This window comes from Balaenoptera physalus (assembly GCF_965194825.1).
Source record: "Balaenoptera physalus genome assembly, chromosome: 3".
Classification (NCBI taxonomy): domain Eukaryota; kingdom Metazoa; phylum Chordata; class Mammalia; order Artiodactyla; family Balaenopteridae; genus Balaenoptera; species Balaenoptera physalus.
This window is the reverse complement of record NC_138890.1, coordinates 143,294,273-143,318,463: the sequence shown is the minus strand read 5'-3', so window position 1 is coordinate 143,318,463 and position 24,191 is coordinate 143,294,273. Positions and strand designations below refer to the sequence as shown.

The window sequence follows — 24,191 nt, the reverse complement described above, 5'->3', positions numbered from 1 at the left end:
TAGGAACTAAGAGGTTGGTCCTATGTCAGAAAATTGGTGAATATTTGTGTATTTCTATGTTCTAAGTTAAAATAAAATGTTTAATTAAAAAGTAGTGTGGACTACTTTTCCATGGCTCTCCACTTGAACTAAATTTTCAGTTAAACATCAATTCTGATTTTTTCATATGAGAGCACTTGCACTCCTTCAAAATAGTGAAGTATTAAATTGGAAAAGAAAACTGACCTCACTGTCTAAGATTGGAAGATATCTACTTGACCAATAGTTGCTTATGTGCTGCCTGACCTCATCATAGACATGGGGTGAAATACAACCCAGCCCGTCAGTGGAATCTTCTTAAGAAATAGCTCCTCTGTAGATGCTACACGACCAACCACAAAGGACACCACCTTAGCAGACCCCAGTATCCTGAGCAGCTACTCACCTTTTTCACAGGCGAGTGAGCTTGAAATGGGAGGTGTCCAGGAATCCCCACTGCATGTGTACCTTGATGGCCCAGCAACAACAAAGCCTCTGGGGCAGGTTAGCTCAATGGATTCACCAATTTTATATAACGTCTGAAATGGTGACAGTGTCAGTACTTCCTGCACCACTGGCTTGAGGCACTCTGTCCCTGCAGAGAGAGAAGTATTTCAGATGTATTTGGTGGAGCAGAATACTCAATGGATACAGGCAGATTTTGTGCAATCCAAGAAGTGATTTTAATGTGATTTACCGCATTGGTTCAGCTTTAATGCTGCCTTTTGATGAGAAAAACTGGGGGTTGAGGATCCCAGTTGAGAAACTGGGAAACTGTCTTTAGTTCCATTAACTGAAGAACTTGCTAAGGAACTGGCTTCAGATACTCCTAACTTTCATTACATCATTGGGACCTTTTCAAGAAATAATCTTTTCCACTCATCTCCCCAGTGAGTTTTCCCAAAAGCAAGACACCATATTGTGGGTGACACAGAGACAGGATGTTCTAATTGACACTGGTCTCAACTCTGTGTCATGATGTTCCAGAATAACTCTTTGGAGTCCCCATCTGAGCCTTGTGTGAATCACATTTTGACTTTCCTGAAGCACGGGTATGTGGGGAGCCTGCAAACTCCTCCTCTCTCTTTGGGCAAAGGATTTGGGTGTGCTCCAAGGAGAAAATTGCATTTCACAAAAAATCCCATCTCTGATACAAAAAGAGTGTAAGTATCAGCTTCCTGGGACTCATTATTTCGCATCTCTTTGTACATCGGGCGAGGCAGATGCCTGTGGTTAGATGCAGTTAGCAGACTTCCCAGATTTCTTCTCAAGCACATGCCTCACGGTCCTGCTAATACGCAGAGGCAGGAAAACTAAACTATGAAGATAGTTTGAAATCTAATTTGAGCAGATGAATCCTACTTTCTGCCTTACTAAACCTTTTCACCAGAGTTACTAAAATATTAAAGTGTACTAATCTAAGGGTGTGACTTTGCTCTATTTATTTGGGGCACATCCATTCTCTAGAGGAGTCATGTGGAAGGCCTGCCCAGTTCTCACGTCGGCATTCCACATCTCCTCGCCTCCAGGTTCTGTCTGGTAAGCAGCTGAAGTACTGGTATCCAACAGGTTTGAAACCAGTAAGGCATATGATTTCCACTTCTTCCCCAACGGAGTACAGTTTCTTTTCATTCTAGAATTAAAACAGAAATCAGCACATTACTAAGTTATGAATAATACCTTCAAACACCTTGGGGTCCTCCTGGATTCTTTCTGTTCCTTCAATCCTGTATCTACTCAGAGTCTACTCAATTTCTACTTCTAAATATCTCTCAAAATTCTCTCCTTTCCTTTGTCATCATCATTGTCTTTGCTCACAGCATGTATTGTCTCTTACCAGGACAACTATCTAATTGGTCCCTCTTCTAAACCGTCTTCCATATTGCTGCTTAAATTGATTAGAATATATATATTTATTTTAATTAATAACTTGCTCCCCTCTGTAGATGAGATGGCTTACTATTGCAAGAAAAAGAAAACTATATATGTATCCTGTAGTGGCTATAAATGGAATAAAAAATGTATCCTGCATACGCAGAAAATATATGCAGATGTTATGGTAACACATTGACTACAAATCATTTGAAAGTGTTACTAATAACCTATTGGTCATCATATGCTGTCCCAGTTAATGTGTAATTAAAGTACAACTCCTGGCATTTGGGGTTCACTGAAAGATTTTAAAGTTAAGATGGGTTTTATATTCTTAGCTTGGAATATGAGATTTAACCCACTTTCCCATCCTCACCTCTTGCCATTTCCTCCCATAGAACCTATGCTCTAGCAAAACAAAGCCATCTGCTATTCTTTGCACATAATACTCTCTTTCATGCCTCCCTGTCTTTACCTGGCTGTTCCCTCTATCCTCAACATCTTGTCTCTTCCATTCTCTCAAGACCCAACTCAAATAGAACTTCCTCTGTGGAAAATCTCTTTCATTTCCCCAGCTTCATCGGGTGTACCATCCTTTCAGTTTTGGGGGGAAACTTGTACAAAGCTCTAATTTATGTTTATCACATTTATCATCCCCGTCCCTACACTTGAGTGGCACTTCTATTACCAGGTCTCCCCTCACAAACCTTTATACGGGGCTTAATAACTCTTTGCTGGAAAAAATGCAAAACACTCTCCTTCTTAGGAAGACAGTAATGTAAAAGCAATGTAACTCTTTCCTTACTGAGTGGGAGACAAGTACAAAGAATTGACTAGGAAATTATTCTCTGAGAATCGAAGTTGGGAATTTTGAGGGAGGTGAAGGCTCAATCGTCAACATCTGTTATTACTTGGCCACGTGATTCAACTTTTCTCCTAGAAGATGATTAATTTCCTGAATACAAAAAAGAGCATTCCATCTTTGGTTATTATGGGTATGGCTGTGTTTCCAAGGGAAATGGCATGGTGACTAGTATTAATGATCTAGATGTTTTATTCAAAGGCTGCACATTTTTCCTGCACCTTCATCCTGAAATAAATTATTGTCATAAACTTCTGCTTCCATTTCTTTTATGAAGCTATAACGTATAAGTGTATGTTGCAACCATCAAGCTTTGTCCGACGTATCTGCTAGACTGACTAAACAAGGACCCTTACCCAAAGTCACTGTCACTTGCCAATGAGGACTTGTGTCTTGGTCACTAAAAAGATATCTTCACATGCAATGACATGATTGCTCTAGCCTGGAATGAGGCATACCAGCCTCTGTTTGACTCCATATAGGGGCATTTTGCTATTAGGAATCTAGAAATTACTCATTAGGAAAAGTTAAAATTGTATTACTTTTGAGCAAAAACTATCGTCAGGTAGGAATTAGGCCTTTAATAAAGAGCAAATTAAAACAAGGAGTGAACTTATTCATGGAAAAGGAAACATACAATCTAATTTTGTAAAGAGTCATTAGAGGAATGAATCACTGTTTAAACCCTTTGTGTGTTTTTAAAATTAGAATGTCAATCATTTTAATACTTTATTTAAGCAGCTGGCACAAACGGATTAAAAATTATTTAGGTATCTGGATCTGACAAAATGTAATTCTGAGGATACTGTTGTAGGGCAGGGACTGGAAAACTTTTTCTATAAAGGGCCTTGATCATCAATTGCAGGTCAGGCAGTGTCTGTCACCTTGTGTCACAGTTACACAAAACAGCTATGATCATTATGTAAACAAAGGAATGTGGTTGTGTTCCAATAAATTTCATTAAAAAAAGAAAAGAAAAGAATACAGAGGGCAGGCCAGATTTGGTCTGTGGGCCATAGTTTGCTAACTCTTATTCTAAAGGATTTGTTCCCATAGTGTGACTTCTGACCTAGCAGCATCGGTATTACCAGGGATCTTGTTAGTTATGGAAGTTTCTGGGCCCTGCTCAAGACTAGCCTCTAGTGCATCTGGAGTATGAGAATCTCTGGTTCTAGAGTAAAGACTAATTGACATTACTCCCCCTCCAAAATATTTCCTCCCCCTCACACCTTTAGGCCTGGTACCTTATACATGAACAGAAGATGAATGAACAGGGAAGATACACTAGCCCAGACTATGCTCCATGGATATTTATTTGCTGGCCCTGGAGAATCGAGGGTTATTGATTTTTGATCATAAATATGATACAGTTGGAAACAAGTTAAAGGCTTTACTGGGTTTAAGAAAGGGAAACTTTTTTAAAAAAAGGTAAAATTGATTAGGACACATGCCTCCTGTGATCAATTTTAAATATTATTTATCTCCTGAAAGTTTATATCTAAAGCCACAGAACTGTCAAACAAAAAGTATTTAGTTGTTTTTAAATCATAGAAACATATAGTGGTTTAATGAAAAAAGGTAAAATTAAAAGGTATTAAAACTGTACTGACTGCTTAAGAATTCTATAGGTTTTAACCTAAAAAGCCATTACAGACTCAACACCTCCTATGTTACAGTCAAGACTAGCTTGTTTCTCTGATAACGTGCCTTAGATAGGGGGTTAGTTGGCTCAGATTCAGAAATAAACAGTCAGATCTTAGTTGCAGATTCCTACAGAAGTCATCCAAACCATTCTCCGCTCACATAAATGTACCGCCACACGAGTTCGTAGTGCCAAGGCACACAATAGTGTGTGTGTTAGTTTGGTCTAACAACCAGCTATGAGGACACCTCCAGGGAATTCACAGGGAAAAGTGATGGAGCCTTTCTAAATATTCCTTTTTTACTTTTTAAGTCAACAGGTTATTAAACTAAGAAAAAAATAACTCTAAATAAAAGAAAGTGCATGTTTCTTAAGTTCTATTTTTTGGATTCCAAACCTAAAGTAAAGCTCAGGATGCTTACCCGGATAAATGCATTTTCTGGAGGGACTGGTTGAGGACACCCTGAATCTGATTCTAATTCAGGGAGGTCTATTTCTTTCACTTCCTCATCATCACTGATGCATGGTTGTCCACTAAAAGGGAAAAATAAACGTGTGTATAAGACAATAAATATGTGTATATATATACACACACATTTACATGTTTATGTATATACATATATGCACGCGTATGTACACATTATATATGTGTGTATATATATATATGTATATAATACATTTAAAAAAGAGAGAAAACAGAGAGGAAAAGGGGTAGCAGCTGATCTAACACCTCACTGATATGTTGTGTTGGAATAGGTAAAATTCTAATCATTTCTTTACTTAGCAGTAAGAAAATAAATATCTTAACTGTCTAGTTTAGTAGCGGTGTCGGGGGAGATGCTCCGCTCTCTCCCCATACCCATCCTTACTCGTTCTGCATTATGGAAAATGTGCAGTGCTCCTCTTGCCGCCTCTCCCCCTCACAGCTTTTCCCTCCTTGCTGGGGGGCAGGGTGGTTGCATTCTCGGGTTCTCGATCTCTTGTAAGTAGCATCACACGTGCTCCAGGAAGACCAGCAGCCCCAGTTCCCGTCTACAGCATCTGGAACACAGGAAGACCCACCCACCGATCATGGTGCCTCTGGGAGAATTGGGGCTTTGAAGCCAGGTCAGCTGGGCTTCCTCACAGTTTAGCTGTGGGAGCCTTTGCGGAATATCATAGGGTTACTGTGAGGATTAAAAGAAATTATCTGCGCAAAGGGCCTGACGTATCACCTGATTTCCCTTTCCTGTTCCCACAGCCTGAATAAAATGGCAACAACTATGAATCGTTTTCAACTATCAGCAACATATCACACACATACATATATTCATAAATACATGCATACATGTGAACTTCTTCCAAATAGAATATATATAAAATTACATTTTTAAAGGTAATAGACTATATTCTTACTCCCATGACATATCCTCTTTCTAAGGAGGGTTAGAGGTAACCATGAACATTGCTTGGTCCTGTATGAAAACTTTGGTTGTGTCTTAATTTATCCCTTACTACAAGCCACTCTCATTCTACATTATAATGCACAAGAGGTTTATAACAAGAGCATCACATATTTTACTTTATAGTGTGTTTTATTATTTTATTTATTTTATGTTATAGGCATTGTGCTATATATATATATATATATATATATATATATATATATATATATATATATATACATATATAATCTTTGGGTATATAGTGGCATTATCCCCATTTTATGGATGAACAGATTGAGGCATAGAGAGGTTAGGTGACTTTCCCAAGGTCACATAGCTGGTAGGTTACAGCTGAGATTCACACCAGGACTGTTTGACCTTTGAGTCTAACTTTCTCCAGGCCTATTTTCCTTGTGAGTTTGCATAAGGTGGAAATTGCTTATGCAGTTCTCTTATGCAGAGAAGTTTTGTTTTGTTTTGTTGTTTTCATTGACCAACCTACAATACCTTTGGGAGGGGAAAGCTTCCTACCTCATAGCAAGTTACTGACACTTACTAGATTTGTAATCCGGAGAGCGCCTCTCACAGTTCTCACCGTAGGTGCCACTTTGGCACACGCACAGACATTCGGTCCCTGAGAGCGTGGGGTGGCCGTTATTAGGGCATCGAGCACATTGGCAGGGGTCAAACTTGGCTGCATATTCTTGATAAGCTCTCCTGAGGTTGTTCCGTCTTGTCACCGCACAGGGGATATTTCTTACCAGGTCTGTGATGGGAGCAAGCTAAGAGCAGATGGGAGAGAGGAGGTCCAGTCAGAATCACATCTCTTTGGCATAGGTTGCCATCATCGCCCAATTCTCGTGGAATGAGAGGCAAGATCTGGAAAATCCCACACTTCAAAGGGATTGTTGTAGAATATGGTATATCTGTCGATTGGACTAGTGGAGAAAAGCCCTCCCCATGAGGGCGGGGGAGGTTCTTTCCCTTCTACAGTGGGTAGAGTAGCTATCTGCAAGGTTAGCTGGCTTCTGTTGTCCCTAAAGCATGGCAGGTGTAAAGTATCTGGAGATTACTTTCCCCGGAATTCTACTATGGAGGAAGCCTCACATGAGGTGTCGCTTACTTGGACTTACATCGACTTGTTTATTAAGCATCAAATGCACGCATCAAAGTACTGAGAAAAGTGACCAAGAGTTAGGCGGCTCAGGAATGCTTTGCTGAAGGCTCATCAAGTTTGACTCAAGGAGAAAAATCTGGAAAGGGTGAAGAGAGGCTTTCAGTGTTCTTTGTTTTTCCAGGGACAGTGCTACTGGTTTTTGGTGGAACCAGATGAGAAAATGTGGAGAGACAAAATAGAGAAATGAACTTGCTGGTAGGATCAGTAGAAGAATTACAGTAACAAATATGGAGCTAACACAAAATCAGGGCTCATTTTTTTTTTAAACATCTTTATTGGAGTATAATTGCTTTACAATGGTGTGTTAGTTTCTGCTTTATAACAAAGTGAATCAGCTACACATATACATATATCCCCATATCCCATCCCTCTTGCATCTCCTTCTCACCCTCCCTATCCCACCCTTCTAGGTGGTCACAAAACACCGAGCTGATCTCCCTGTGCTATGCGGCTGCTTCCCACTAGCTATCTATTTTACATTTGGTAGTGTATATATGTCCATGCCACTCTCTCACTTTGTCCCAGCTTACCCTTCCCCCTCCCTGTGTCCTCAAGTCCATTCTCTTCGTCTGTGTCTTTATCCCTGTCCTGCCTCTAGGTTCTTCAGAACCTTTTTTTTTGTTTTAATTCCATATATATGTGTTAGCATATGGTATTTGTTTTTCTCTTTCTGACTTACTTCACTCTGTATGACAGACTCTAGGTCCATCCACCTCACTACAAATAACTCAATTTCATTTCTTTTTATGGCTGAGTAATATTCCATTGTATATGTGTGCCACCTCTTCTTTATCTATTCATCTGTTGATGGACACTTAGGTTGCTTCCATGTCCTGGCTATTGTAAATAGTGCTGCAATGAACATTTTGGTACATGACTCTTTTTGAACTATGGTTTTCTCAGGGTATATGCCCAGTAGTGGGATTGCTGGGCTGTATGGTAGTTCTATTTTTAGTTTTTTAAGGAACCTCTATACTGTTCTCCATAGTGGCTGTATCAATTTACATTCCCACCAACAGTGCAAGAGGGTTCCCTTTTCTCCACACCCTCTCCAGCATTTATTGTTTGTAGATTTTTTGATGATGGCCATTCTGAGCAGTGTGAGGTGATACCTCATTGTAGTTTTGACTTGCATTTCTCTGATGATTAGGGATGTTGAGCATCCTTTCATGTGTTTGTTGGCAATCTGTATATCTTCTTTGGAGAAGTGTCTATTTAGGTCTTCCAGGGCTCATTTTAATTAACATTTTAAAACCTCAGAGGAATGACCCTCTAGTACAGTGTATGACTCACAAGTGCCCAGATGGGCAACTGGACCTCATTTTCCTACCATAACCTGTAGAGCTCCAAGTATCTTCACGCTACATGTAAATCATTCTACCTTCATGATGATTGAACTCCTTTATATTCATTTAAATGAAATGAGCAGAATAGCTCCTTAAGGGGCTTTTTAAAATGTGCTTATGTTTTAGGCAAAACTGGCTCAAAGTAGCATATGAGTGATTTGTGGACAAAGTATTTCATACCTAATAAAAATCACCCTTTAATGTAATTACAACAAATATAAGACTGGTAAATTTAATCAATGGTGAGAGAAACAGAAAATCAAATGTGTCTAAAATCCCATTTATCCCACAGAGCTATAAATGAAGATTTAGGAGGGCTCATCAAATAAAGAATTGCAAGAAAAATACAGAAATCAAATTTATTACATGCACGGGGAGTAGAACACTACTCCAGGTAAGTTTAGGCAGTTTCACGCACTAAACTCCCTCTTCTGGTATTTAATGTGTGCTGGGAATTCTAAACGCTGTACTACAGAATGCTTGTTTGAACAGCAAAAACAAGAGATGTGTAATTTAATGTTTTTTAAAAAGGTATGTTGTGAATACTAAAGAAAGACATTTCTTTTATCATCTGAGAAGAAAATGGAAAAGGAATTGTGTGATGTACAGTTTGGGCTGCCAGAGAACTGCTTTAGCTCTTACCCATAATGTTTTTCAATCTTACCTTAAAGTCAATCACAGTAGGATTTTCCTTCACTGATTCTAACCACTCAGAAAATGTCTTCTCTTCTGGACCAGAGCTCCCTTTCTCCCACGCCAAAGCCGCTGCATACTCACTCCTCCCGCCTTGAACCAGGGATATGGATTTCTCTGATCCCTGCATAAACGAACCTGCAAGGTATTTCAAGAAAATTACTCGTTTAATTTTATTGCAAATTCAAACTTGAAAGCAAAGCCTATTTGCACAGGAGAAAGAAGCAGATGGTAGAGTCATGTAGCTCCATTAAGTAAACTAAGTGAAAAGCAAGGGAACACACCTCTTGTCCCTATAGGGAGTTTAATAATAGAAATGATAATAATAGTGCCAACAGCTACCATTTATTAAGCAACACGTGTATACCAGGCACTCTGCACTCATTATTTATGTAATTCTCATAACAACCCGGAGCAGTAGGTGTTATAAACATGGACATTGAAGCCAGAAGTAATTTGGCCTGGAACACATGGATACTAAGGGGGAGGAGGGGTGCTGGGATGCAGATGTAGCCCAAAGCCTGAGGACTCTGTCTCCTGCTCTTTGATGCCAAGCCTCCCACTTTTGACTTATATGGGCATATGTCTTGGGCCCCCGGAATAACATAAACCACATGGTTTCTGGTACCCAGTCAGTTGACTGCCATGCCATAACTGACTACAATTACAGAAAAATATTGATAGAATACCTTTAAGCTTAAAGACAGGAGTAAAAGTACAACTAACCAAAAAAAAAAAAAAATTAAACCTCAAGTTAAAAGTTGGCACAATGTTGCTTTAGAGGTACTGGCATTTACTCTATACAGCACAGATCTTTCATATAAATTTTCAAAACAGTTCCTCTTAACTAATGGTGTCTTTAATATGGGTAGAAACTGAGCAATAAGAAATTATAGTGAGAAATAAAATCAAATGGAAAAGAGGCTAATGATATGGGTAATAGTTAATGGCATTAATCTGGTGTCTGTTCTGGAGTGTCAGTAAGGATCAGCCATGCCCCTAACTGTTTAGAAATTCTACAGTAAGAGAGTCTAGGATGATTAGAACAATGGGTGAAATACTCTCTCTATGAAAAAATAAGGGATAAATTATTATTTGCCAATATATCATATACCTATTGACAGTGACTCTGACATGCAGATTGATATATGTCATAAATGGATTGACACTGGTAAGAGCTATATATGATAAGCATGGGACACTGAAGAAAGAACTAGTTAAGTCTATTTACTATTCTATTAGCTACTTCGAACAGAATGCTTACAAGTGAATAAATTGCTTAAAAGGATTCCAGAAAGAAAATGCAGACTGAAGATGATACCAACAGTGTAAACATAAGGAAAACAACTAATAGAAGGAAGAACAGACACTTCTATTTCTTCCACAAGCTTCTCATCAATCACAACATGAGTTTGACAGCAAGGCACTCTCAAAACATATCAAAGATTTTAAGGAATTTTATGAAGTATTATCATTATGATATGAGCAAGACAAGGAAAAATTCTGTTTATTTCATATAGATTATCTTTTGATATTTTCTATTTTCTACACTCGTATATATTTTTGTCCATAATGTATTTTTAGAATAATATACTTATAAACATTTGTTAGTAAGTATACATATATTAGGGATATATCCTCAAAAAAATTTAATAGTACCATTACAGATTATAAAAGTTTGGAGTCAAATGATTTAATCAAAGTAGTTCAGGGTTAGAAATAGACAAATCTAAGGTTTATTTTTATTTTTATTTTTTTATACAGCAGGTTTTTATTACTTACTATTTTATACATATTAGTGTATATATGTCAATCCCAATCTCCCAATTCATCCTCCCCACCCCCCAGCGCTTTCCCCCCTTGGTGTCCATATGTTTGTTCTCTACATCTGTGTCTCTATTTCTGCCTTACAAACTGGTTCATCTGTACCATTTTTCTAGATTCCACATATATGCGTTAATATACGATATTTGTTTTTCTCTTTCTGACTTACTTCACTCTGTATGACAGTCTCTAGGTCCATTCACACCTCTGCAAAAGCCCCAATTTCGTTCCTTTTTATGGCTGAGTAATATTCCATTGTCTATATGCACCACATCTTCTTTATCCATTTGTCTGTTGATGGGCATTTAGGTTGCTTCCATGACCTGGCTATTGTAAACAGTGCTGCAATGAACACTGGGGTGCATGTGTCTTTGTGAATTATGGTTTTCTCTGGGTATATGCCCAGAAGTGGGATTGCTGGGTATATGGTAATCCTATTTTCAGTTTTTTAAGGAACCTCCATACTGTTCTCCATAGTGGCTGTATTAATTTACATTCCCACCAACAGTGCAAGAGGGTTCCCTTTTCTCCACACCCTTTCCAGCATTTGTTGTTTGTACATTTTCTGACGATGCCCATTCTAACTGGCGTGAGGTGATACCTCTTTGTAGTTTTGATTTGCATTTCTCTAATAATTAGTGATGTTGAGCATCTTTTCATGTGCCTCTTGGCCAACTGTATGTCTTCTTTGGAGAAATGTCTATTTAGGTCTTCTGCACATTTTTTAATTGGGTTGTTTGTTTTTTTAATATTGAGCTGCATGAGCTGTTTATATATTTTGGAGATTAATCCTTTGTCCGTTGATTCGTTTCCAAATATTTTCTCCTATTCTGAGGGTTGTCTTTTTGTCTAGTTTGTAGTTTCCTTTGCTTTGCCAAAGGTTTTAAGTTTCAGTAGGTTCCATTTGTTTATTTTTGTTTTTATTTCCATTACTCTAGGAGGTGGGTCACAAAAGATCTCACTGTGATTTATGTCGAAGAGTGTTCTTCCTATGTCTTCCTCTAAAAATTTTACAGTGTCTGGTCTTACATTTAGGTCTTTAATCCATTTTGAGTTTATTTTTGTGTATGGTGTTAGGGAGGGTCCTAATTTCATTCTTTTACATGTAGCTGTCCAGTTTTCTCAGCACCACTTATTGAAGGGTTGTCTTTTCTCCATTGTATATCCTTGCCTCCTTTGTCATAGGTTAGTTGACCAAAGGTGCAGGGGTTTATCTCTGGGTTTCTATCCTGTTCCATTGATCTATGTTTCTGTTTTTGTGCCAGTACCATACTGTCTTGATTACCATAGCTTTGTAGTATAGTCTGAAGTCAGGAAGTCTGATTCCTCCAGCTCCATTTGTTTCCCTCAAGACTGCTTTGGCTATTTGGGGTCTTTTGTGTCTCCATACAAATTTTAAGATTTTTTGTTCTAGTTCTGTAAAAAATGCCTTTGGTAATTTGATAGGGATTGCATTGAAACTGTAGATTGCTTTGGGTGGTATAGTCATTTTCACAATATTGATTCTTCCATTCCAAGGACATGGTATATCTCTCCATCTCTTTGTCTTATCTTTGATTTCTTTCATCAGTGTCTTAGAGTTGTCTGAGTACAGGTCTTTTGTCTCCTTAAGTAGGTTTATTCCTAGGTTTTTTATTCTTTTTGTTGCAATGGTGAATGGGATTGTTTCCTTAATTTCTCTTTCTGATCTTTTGTTGTTAATGTATAGGAATGCAAGAGATTTCTGTGCATTAATTTTGTACCCTGCAACTTTACCAAATTCATTGATTAGCTCTAATAGTTTTCTGGTGGCATCTGTTGGATTATCTATGTATAGTATGATGTCATCTGCAACAGTGACAGTTTTACTTCTTTTCCAATTTGTATTGCTTTTATTTCTTTTTTTTTTCTGATTGCCATGGATAGGACTTCCAAACCTATGTTTGATAATAGTGGCAACAGTGGACATCCTTGTCTTGTTCCTGATCTTAGAGGAAATGCTTTCAGTTTTTCACCATTGAGCATGATGTTTGCTGTGGGTTTGTCATATATGGCTTTTATTATGTTGAAGTAGTTTCCCTCTATGCCCACCTTCTGGAGAGTTTTTATCATAAATGGGTGTTGAATTTTGTCAAGAGTTTTTTTCTGCATCTACTGAGATGATCATATGGTTTTCATTCTTCAGTTTGTTAATATGGTGTATCACATTGATTGATTTGCATATATTGAAGAATCCATGCATCCCTGGGATAAATCCCACTTGATCATAGTGTATGATTCTTTTAATGTGTTGTTGGATTCTGTTTACTAGTATTTTGCTGAGGATTTTTGCATCTATATTCATCAGTGATATTGGTCTCTAATTTTCTTTTTTTGTAGTATCTTTGTCTGGTTTTGGTATCAGAGTGATGGTGGCCTCGTAGAGTGAGTTTGGGAGTGTTCCTTCCTCTGCAATTTTTTGGAAGAGTTTGAGAATGATGGGTGTTAGCTCTTCTCTAAATGTTTGATACAACTCACCTGTGAAGCCATCTGGTCTTGGACTTTTTTTGTTGGAAGGTTTTTAATCACAGTTTCAATTTCATTCTTTGTGATTAGTTTGTTCATATTTTCTATTTCTTCCTGGTTCAGTCTTGGAAAGTTATACCTTTCTAAGAATTTGTCCATTTCTTCCAGGCTGTCCTTTTTATTGGCATAGAGTTGCTTGTAGTAGTCTCTTAGGATGCTTTGTATTTCTGCCATGTCCATTGTAACTTCTCCTTTTTCATTTCTAATTTTATTGATTTGAGTAATCTCCCTCTTTTTCTTGATGAGTCTGGCTAAAGGTTTATCAATTTAGTTTACCCTTTCAAAGAACCAGCTTTTAGTTTTATTGATCTTTGTTATTGTTTTCTTTGTTTCTAATTCATTTATGTCTGCTCTGATCTTTATGATTTCTTTCCTTCTGCTAACGTTGGGTTTTGTTTGTTCTTCTTTCTCTGGTTCCTTTAGGTGTAAGGTTAGATTGTTTATTTGAGATGATTCTTGTTTCTTGAGGTAGGCTTGTATAGGTATAAACTTCCCTCTTAGAACTGCTTTTACTGCATCCCATAGGTTTTGGATCATTGTGTTTTCATTTTCATTCGTCTCTAGGTATTTTTTGATTTCCTCTTTGATTTCTTCAGTGATCTCTTGGTTATTTAGTAGCATATTGTTTAGCCTCCATATGTTTGGTTTTTTACGGTTTTTTCCCTATAATTGATTTCTAATCTCATAGCGTTGTGGTCAGAAAAGATGCTTGATATGATTTCAATTTTCTTAAATTTACTGAGGCTTGATTTGTGACCCAAGATGTGATCTATCCTGGAGGATATTCCATGTGCACTTGAGAAGAAATTTTAATCTGCTGTTTTTGGGTGGAATGTCCTATAAATATCAATTAAATCTATCTGGTCTATTGTGTCATTTAAAGCTTGTGTTTCCTTATTTATTTTCATTTAGGATGATCTGTCCATTGGTGTAAGTGAGGTGTTAAAGTCCCCCACTGTTACTGTGTTACTGTTGATTTCCTCTTTTATAGCTGTTAGCAGTTGCCTTATGTGTTGGGGTGCTCCTATGTTGGGTGCATATATATTTATAATTGTTATATCATCTTCTGATATAACAAGGGATCAAGGGACTGATCCCTTGATCATTGCATAGTGTCCTTCCTTGCCTCTTGTAACATTCTTTATTTTAAAGTCTATTTTATCTGATATGAGTATTGCTACTCCAGCTTTCTTTTGATTTCTGTTTGCATGGAATATCTTTTTCCATCCCCTCACTTTCAGTCTGTATGTGTCCTTAGGTCTGAAGTGGGTCTCTTGTAGACAACATATATATGGGTCTTGTTTTTGTATCCATTCAGCAAGCCTGTGTCTTTTGGTTGGAGCATTTAATCCATTCACGTTTAAGGTAATTATTGATATGTATGTTCCTATGACCATTTTCTTAATTTTTGGGGGTTTGTTTTTGTAGGTCCTTTCTTCTCTTCTGTTTCCCACTTAGAGAAATTCCTTTAGCATTTGTTGTAGAGCTGGTTTGGTGGTGCTGAATTTTCTTAGCTTTTGCTTGTCTGTAAAGCTTTTGATTTCTCCATTGAATCTGAGTAAGATCCTTGCTGGGTAGAGTAACCTTGCTTGTAGGTTCTTCCCTTTCATCACTTTAAGTATATCATGGCAGATGGATTCTTAACCACTGTGCCACCAGGGAAGGCCCTGCCCTTTCATTTTGTCTATCTTTCTGTCCATGTGGTTTTTGTTCCACAGGCTGCAGGATTGTAGTTCTTCTTGCTTCTGCTGTCTGTCCTCCATTGAATGAGGCTATCTAAGAGGCTTGTGCAAGCTTCCTAATGGGAGGCACTGGTGGTGGGTAGAGCTGGGTGTTGCTCTGGTGGGCAGAGCTCAGTAAAACTTTAATCCGCTTGTCTGCTAATGGGTGGGGCTGAGTTCCTGCCCTTTTGGTTGTTTGGCCTGAGGCAACCAAGCACTGGAGCCTAGAGGTTCTTTGGTTGGGCTAATGCTGGACTCTGGGAGGGCTCACACCAAGGAGTACTTCCCAGAACTTCTGCCGCCTGTGTCCTTGTCCCCATGGTGAGCCACAGCTGCCCACCACCTCTGCAGGAGACCCTCCAAGAGTAGCAAGTAGGTCTGGTTCAGTCTCCTATGGGGTCACTGTTCCTTTCCCCTGGGTCCTGATGTACACACTACTTTGTGTGTGTCTTCCAAGAGTGGAGTCTCTGTTTCTCCCAGTCCTGTTGAAGTGCTGCAATCAAATCCCACTAGCCTTCAAAGTCTGATTCTCTGGAAATTCCTCCTCCTGCTGCCAGACCCCCAGGTTGGGAAGCCTGACATGGGGCTCAGAACCTTCACTCTAGTGGGTGGACTTCTATGGTATAATTGTTCTCCACTTTGTGAGTCACCTACCCAGTGGTTATGGAATTTGATTGTATTGTAATTGTGCCCCTCTTACTGTTTCATTGTGGCTTCTCCTTTGTGTTTGGATGTGGGGTATCTTTTTTGATGAGTTCCAGTGTCTTCCTATCAATGATTTTTCAGCAGTTAGTTTTGATTCCTGTGCTCTCGCAAGAGGGAGTGAGCACACGTCCTTCTACTCTGCCATCTTGAACCAGTCCATCCAAATCTATGTTGTTAAGTGTGTTTTGCTTTCAGAAAACAAAATAAATGTGCCTTTGTTTTTAGGCAAATTGTCATTGTGATTAATAAGCATTAGTTGAGAATCTGCTATAAGCCAGGCACTAAAAACTTGTGTTGGGGAGTTGACACAATTCAGGAATATTAGCAGTGTGTCAGCTGGGCAGGATTGATAGTTGATTAATCAGTTTGGAGATTATTGCAATAGTCTCTGATTTTGCAGTGTCCCTACAAGGTGAAAACTAGAATTCATATTTGACATTTTCTCATCTCTATGTTGGATGGATTTTATAGTCGAGTAGTTTTTTTTCAGTAAGTATTCAAGAATGAATATTTCCAGAATTCTCTCATGTTTTGAGATGTCTTTCTGTTGCCTTTACATATGAACACATTTTCTTTTCTCTTTTAGAGATTTGTGGACATTCCTCTATCATCTTGTAGCTTTGCATTTTGTGAAGAAGAAGTCTGACGCCAGACAGATTTTGTTGTTATCCTGTAGGGAACTTGTTCTTTCAGCTAGGATACTTGAATTCATTTTAAAAATCTTTGTATTTAGTTAATTAACTAGAATTTGTGTATTTGAACAATATTTCTGATACAAATAATCAAGACGAATTTCTTCCTTTATTTCAGGGACTTTATATATATATATATGTATGTATATTTATTTATTTATATATATTTAAAAAAATAGTTTTTCTGTTTCATTTCTTGGGACTTCTATTTCAGGAACACTAATTCCCATCTATTGAATTACATTTGTCATTCCATTTCCATTAGATATTCTTTAATAATGGTTAATATCTGGATTTTTTCTCTGCGTTCATTATGAATTACTTTAGATCTTTTCTTTATTAATTTTATCTTCAGACAATTATATTTTGAACTTGCAGTGTCTATTTATAACTATAATGGTGATACTTTTCAATATTTGCTGTCTTTGTACCTTAGCTTTGAAATCTTCCTTTTCAATTAATTCTTACATTTAATGTCTTCATGTCTGAGCTTTTGATTTACTGAATTCACATTCTTATTAAATTATTCTATTGCAAGAGAAACTTGTATAGAATCTGTACAGTCTTTGGTTTATATTACTAGGTTGACTGCTTTGCATACTGTTCTTTTTTTGGGGGTTGTATAATACAAATGTGTAGTTGTCAGATCAGCTCTCATTTTGCTTATGCTCAACATGGGCATCCTCATGTAGACCATTGATAGGCTCTGATATTTAAAACTACCTATTTATTATTATAGTAAATATGACATTATTATCTGTTCCTTGGCTGTCTTCCCATGACAATATAAACTTCATATTTTGGGAGTTTTTGTGATTCTGATTTCCTTTGTTCTGAGCAGAAGTAGCAATCAGTCAAGAAGAGTAAGGGAATAAGAAAATTTTACACAGAGGAAGGAGTTATTTATAATGGCAAGGCACAGGAGAGAGCATGACTTATTTAGGAGACTACATAAAGTTTAGCTAGGCAGAGAGAGATGCAGAAACTTATCTTCAAGGCTATGTGAAACCATGACAAGTTTAAGGCATGAGTGTTTCATGATAAGATTTGCCTTGGAGAATATTCCTCTAAAAGAAAATGTGTAGAATAGATTGGAAGAAGGCAAAACCATAGGCAAGGGAACCAGTTGGGAGGCCTCTGTGGTAATCCAGGTTGGAAATGATGAATGAAAGGCATGTCTATGGAAATGAAGAGCTGGGGAGAACTGGGAGAAATATTAAGGAGGAGGAGTGACTACTTATTGGATGTAGAGGCTAGAAAGAGGGAGGGAGAAATCAAAGACAGCACTCAGGTTTCTGACTTTGTTGCCTGAGCCTTTTTAATGTACTTCTCTTACGACTTATTTGTCTGTTTTTTTTTTTAATTGAAGTATAGTTGATTTACAATGTTGTGTTAGTTTCTGGTGTACAGCAGAGTGATTCAGTTTTTCATATATATGGATATATATACACACACACATATATAATTTTTTTTCATATTCTTTTCCTTTTTGGTTTATTACAAGGTACTGAGTATAGTTCCCTGTGCCATACAGTAAGACCTTGTTTATCTATTTTATATATAGTAGTTTGTATCTTCTAATCTAAAACTCCTAATTTATCTCTACCCCTCCTTCTCATTTGATAACCATAAGTTTGTTTTCTATAATATGTCTATGAGTTTGTTTCTGTTTTGTAATAAGTTCACTTGTATCATATATTAGATTCCACATAGAAGTGATATCATATGGTATTTGTCTTTGTCTGACTTACTTCACTTAGTATAATAATCTCTAGGTCCAGCCACATTGATACAAATGGCATTATTTCATTCTTTTTTATGGCTGAGTAGTATTCCATTGTATATATGTACCACATCTTCTGTATTTTTAATGGTTATCTATATGTATCCTTACTTTGTAAGTTCCTTGATTGGAAGACCTAGTTCATGCCCATCTGTATTTACAATGCTTAATACTGAGTTTGGCCGATAGGAAGAATCAATAAATGTGCATTCAGTTAAACAAACTAAATAGGAGATAAAGAAAATCTTAACCATGTCCCCTTTTAAGTAGTACAAATATTTGATTTGCTCCCTTCCCCCACCACACATAGGGCTCTGAGACAAACAAATGAAACTAATGAAAAGTGAAAAATAGTATAGTCACAGTCATGTGCAATATGATACTTAAATTACTGCCAGTCAGGACGCACTGGGTAAGTTGCTAAGAGAAAGCACTCTTACCTCCATATTTCTCTGACAGCTTGTTAGTGGTGCACCGGTATTCCACTTTTGTTTTCTTAAAAAAAAGGAAGCGTTTCTTTGTTTCAACCCGGATGCAATTTTGGGCTTCTGCCTTCGTTAAACCTAGGAAATGGAATACAAGCAAAAAACCCTGAGAATGTACCATGGAGAATTCAGGGAAGAGGAACATGAGGCTCTGGGCACTTGGGGAGCTACAGGTGCTCCATATCAGCACACAACTCCTCCAGTTCCCGTGAGCTCGAATGATTAATGGCTTTTACTACAGAGGCAGTCCTTCACAAGCCCTGGGACATGCTGAAGAGAGGAGGTATATATGAGTCCCCGCCATCTCCCCCATGGGGATCATGTTGACGTCTTTATGTTGCCTACACACAATAAATCTCTAAGCTTTCCCGTCCTGCTGGCCACTGCCCTTGTATAGCCCCACAAGTCAAGAGATGAACACATGCTCTGTTTGGTGCCCTGCTGTCAGGCCTTCTTTTGGGGCCACAGCTGATTCTGTGAGAACTGAATCCATTTCACTTCTTCTCCCGTTCACCACCTAAAATGTAAATCTCATTGGTCACCTCTTCTTCCCGGAACACTCATTCTCATACTTGGCTATACTTCCCCTCCCTGACTTAGCTGCTCACTCCACCTCTACCTCCAAAACCCTTTCATTTTACTCTCAGAAATTCTGACTTCCTGACTCATGAACTCTTCTTTTATGTCCTCGATGACTGTTCGCTCTTTCTCCTCATCTTAATTCAAGCCTATACTTGATATATTTCCACCGCTGTCTCCAAGGGAGGTTGATGCTGCCTCATTCCCAGCCTCTTTAGGAGTTGGAGCTGGGCTTGATATCTTCCTAGTTTCCCAGTGCTGCTTTCATAGGATGACACTCCACAGTTTTATAACTCTTGTAAAAGTCTTGATGCTCTGAAGCTCAGGACATCCAATTCTAATTCCTTTGGTCTTCATTGTTCTTATCTTTTAACAAACTTCGAAGCATCATTTGTTAAAGATTTTGGTATCTGAATCAGTCTTTCCCACCCCAGTGCTAGCCATTATTCTTAATGACTTCAAAACTGATGGGGATGTCAGGGATTGAGTGGGACAGAGCACAGAGAAATAGGTCTGGCTGTTTGGAGGCTAACGTGGTACTGCCTATCTGGGGTGATTTGAGGAGAATAAAAGTTTCCTTTTTTTTTTTTTTAACGGCTTCCCAAGTCACCTGACCTGGTACCCAAAACACCTAAACTAGAATCCAGTTTTTTTGATGTTTAGTTAAAAATTGCCTTGAAAAATACAAGCTCATGAGAGATAGAGGTGTTATGTGAGCTCTTAAGCACCTTAAAGCAAAGTAGTTTATCAGATACTGATTCTTAGGGTTGCAGGTTACAAGAGGCAGGGAAGAATGTTTTCAGAGCTAGATGTGTCATGTGAGTATGATGCTGAAATTCAAACCTGAGGGTGCAGATCACCGAGGAATGAGGCTGAGTAGATGGGGATGGGGCTTCCTACTTCACAGTTTTTTCAATAGTTTGACCCATTCAAAGAAATGTATTACAGGTTGGGAGTAAAGAATTCTTGGTTTGATGGCTGTTTTGGTCAGACTGAATAAACACGACTCATTTTTCTTCTGGTAGTATTGTTCTTATAAGTGGGTCAGGCAAATGTTTAGGCCACGTGAGGAATTTAATATGTCTGTGGTGCATAACTCATCCTTTCATTAGGTTTCTATGATTTTTAAGTGAAAATTAAATTGTATGTGACCAACTCACTAATTATAACATAATTAATTAACTATAAAGTTAGTTAATTACATTTGCTGAGGGTTATAGGAGAATGCTTAAAGATTTGAATGATGAATCTCTCTTATGAGTCATGCTGTTGGTCATGCAGTGATCAAAATATCAAGGCTTTATCAGTGAATTTCTGTGCCGGCCTTTTCTTCTTCACAAGATGTCCTGTAGCTTGTGCCTGACCCATATCCACACTGACACAGGAGTTTCTTGATGCTGAAGCACTTGCCCTCTCAAGCCTGAGTGTCCCTCTGATGTGACACAGGGATGAGTATTTCAGAAATGTCCTCAGCTACTCTGACTGGGCAAAGGTCAACAGTGTCAACCAAAAATGTCATACTGATAAATAGTGGGGTGTATAGTTTTTCTCCTCTAATTCAGAGCAGAAAATAACTTCCCATTCAAAGGACTTTAAAATTACCATCTTGTATAACATGATATTTTAATTGTTTAATGTTCTGTCTGTATTCCTGAAATTCTTTTTACCTTGCACGCTGAAGCAATGCCAACTTTTATTCAAGGTTTTAAATTGACTATGGGACACTGTGCAGTAGAGGAATAAATCAAGGGATGCAAATAAAAAGCAATTTAATTTTGTTTTATTCTTCTTGCACTAGAGAAAGTACTATGAAGTATTCAAGTCATTTAAAAAAAAATTAATGACAAGGGATATAATTCTTATTGAATAAAGCAAATAATTCTTATTGAATAAAGTAAATAAAAACTAAGCCTAAACTCTAACTCTACATTATTGAGAAGTAAGGGGAGAAGGACTAAAAGAGGCAAAAGGGAGGAGGCCAGAATATGTATTCATCTGAAGAGTGGGCAAAAACAGGTAAGCACACCCACTGGAGAATTCCATTTTATTGAGATTTGTTTCTGTCTGAGTGAGCTTCATCTTAACCACAGTTAAAATTGAGCTCCAATATTATTATTGTGACTCAGAGAAGTACATATATACATGGATATGCACATATTTAGTGACTATAAGAATATATATTACATATAAAAATATCGAATATAAGGATATATATCTTATTTAATATATTAAATATAAATATATATACACATACTATAAATCCTATGTATATATATAGTGTGTGTATGTGTACATAGGTGTGTATGGTTATATATTTCCAGTTTTATATTATATCTCAAACTCCCTTTCTTTCTCTTATTATGTGTGCCTCTGTGACTGAAGTCTCTATTTTTAGTTAAAGAGAAAAAAATCGAAGGTGAGAATATTTCAGGAAGAAAGTATAGCTCATCACTCTTCATTTTTGTTATGGGGCTTCAACTATTAAAATGCTGGATGGTTGATTAAAGATTCACATAGTTCTTTAACTGACCTGAACTCTAAGCCTTTAGAGGCTTTGCTGTGAATGCATGATGAGTATAGCTTATCAAGTGAGAAATTATTCTCGGCTACAGCAGCAGTGACCAGAATAATTTTATCCCAAGGGTGAGATGAAACCGAGTCAAGGGCCAGAGACTTCCCCGAACGATTTTTGCTCAGCATAAATGTTGATGAAATTCATCAAGCAAACATTGCTCCAGTGGAAAGGATAACTGTAAGGAAACATAAGAGGCAGGCAGTGTGGAAAGCCCATCACAGCATAAGTCTTTTGGATTTCAGTAACTCTGTAAGGCAAAAAATTTTGAAGACCTTCTTACTGAAAATCTTTCTCAAAGACATTTATTACATCTCCTCTCTTAAAAAGCAGATAATGATGGACATCTGATCAATTAAGGTTTAGAAGGACTCAGGGAAGCCCCATTAAACATTACTATTTGCCATAATGAGATATAAGAACAGAAGGATTGAAACTCTATTGACCTCAGAGTTGGCTTGGTGTCTTTTAAAATAAATTCTTAATTTCTTTTGTATAAAAGTTAAATGATCAAGAATTCTGATTTATTTAGGGGAATCTGTCAGTTGGGTTCTGGTTATTATACAATTTCCTAGCCATGTTCTCAAGATAGAAGCATCACAAGGACGCTGTGTCATTTCACACAGGAGCCTGAAAAATTTATACAAAGGTACTTAAGTAATGGTAATTAATATTGGCAATCTAGGGTAATAAGAAACCAAGATTTATTTTTTAAACCAAGGTTTATATTGTTATTTTATATGTAAGCAGAAAAATATCACTGATTATATCCCAAGATATAAAATTGCAACCTTTCCTCAAATGAAGGTGCTTCCCATCTGGTTTCAAGTTTTGTCACCAATAGGTGCATCTCTGGCCCATATTAACTTAGTCCCTTGTCAAGCCCTTAATTGCTTTTCATCCTTTGCTCTTGACTTTCAGTTAAAATCATTAAAAGAAAAAGAATTAGTCCAGTGGCTAGGACTTTGTGCTTTCACTATTGAGGGACTGGGTTCAATCCCTAGTTGGGGAACTAAGATCCCACAAGCTGCACGGCCAAGAAAAAAAAAAAAAAAGAAAAGAAAGAAAGAAAGATAAAAGACTGCCAGCAGTGGATTTGTTGTAATTACAGTTTTATAAAATTATTATCTCCTATAAAATTGCTATAAGTAAATTATCTTTTAGAGTTTAGTTCCAAGACAAATTTTGTTTTCCTTGAGGTGATGGCATGCATCTCTCTTTAGTTTACCACTACTGAGCAGCTTATGATGTTCTTAAATGTCAGGAAATTCTGGGTCAAATCTGATGCCCAAAGAGGTGAAGCCTATTTATTTTTCCTTCTTCTTTTTGTCTGAATTTTATATTTTTATTTTATTTCCTTGAATGTGTACTTTTTGGTTTTTCTTCATATCATTTTGGAAATAAAGCAGGGTCAAAATAAAGTCAATAAAGAAGAACTAAAAGGATAGAGAAAGAGAAAAATGTATTGCACACTATCTTATCAGTTAAAAATGAAGGTTGAAGAAAGCGAACCTGAGTTCTTTAGTTCTTCCTTGCTAAACTGATAGAGGAGATCATACACGCCTCCCAGGGAGCCAGAGGTGAAATAGTGAGTCCCGAAGTCATCAAATATCCGGCTGTATAAAGCGGAGTTGTATTCTAGAGGCAGATGGTTAAGTGCTTTCAAAAAGACATCAGAAAGCTGCAGATCTTTAGTTTTCATTGTGAAATTTAAGACTTTGATCACTTTATAGATCCTAATAAAACTGGAATCCTAAATGGAAGAGGAGAAAGGATTAAAAAAAGAAAAAGATTATTAAAGGTAATGAAAGCTTGAGGGATCAAGCATTAAATGTTTTTCATCAGCTTCATTCTAACCACAGCATTACAACAATTGTTAACTCTCCATTGCATGCTCCCACAGACAAAATGATAATTTTCATTTTATTTTTTCCAGTACCTTTTCCTCAGATGTTCAAAATGGTAAACAGATTAAGATGACCTCAATCATGTAAACTGTGTGACTGAGGGTGCTCTCTACCAAAAAGAGATCAAGTATCAAAAAGTAAATCTTTCTTTCTTGATGGTCAATTGTGGGTGCACCCCTACCGTGTTATTATTTAGAAAGCCTAGATAATGCAAATAATTGAACAAAGATTGTGTAAATTTTCAACTGGAAGTTACACAATGAGATTCAAGTCAGAGCTCTGTCATAGACTCGGGAAAAGCAGGTCAATTCTCTGGGCCTCAGTTGTCTGGGAAATGTCACCTGC

The 24,191-nt window shown here is 37.4% G+C and overlaps 1 protein-coding gene across 2 annotated transcripts in view; it reads right to left on the bottom strand.

The window, feature by feature from the left end:
• Positions 1–24,191, bottom strand: part of C6 (complement C6) — a 93,482-nt gene that overhangs the window by 30,592 nt on the left and 38,699 nt on the right. For both annotated transcript variants that reach the window (XM_082454513.1, XM_082454512.1), the window contains exons 8-15: positions 23,452–23,692; positions 18,744–18,866; positions 9,006–9,172; positions 6,375–6,600; positions 5,264–5,435; positions 4,817–4,928; positions 1,519–1,651; positions 425–613 (exon numbers count right to left, since the gene is read on the bottom strand). In XM_082454513.1, the coding sequence (XP_082310639.1) occupies positions 425–613; positions 1,519–1,651; positions 4,817–4,928; positions 5,264–5,435; positions 6,375–6,600; positions 9,006–9,172; positions 18,744–18,866; positions 23,452–23,692 (1,363 nt within the window). The remainder of the gene's footprint in view (positions 1–424; positions 614–1,518; positions 1,652–4,816; positions 4,929–5,263; positions 5,436–6,374; positions 6,601–9,005; positions 9,173–18,743; positions 18,867–23,451; positions 23,693–24,191) is intronic.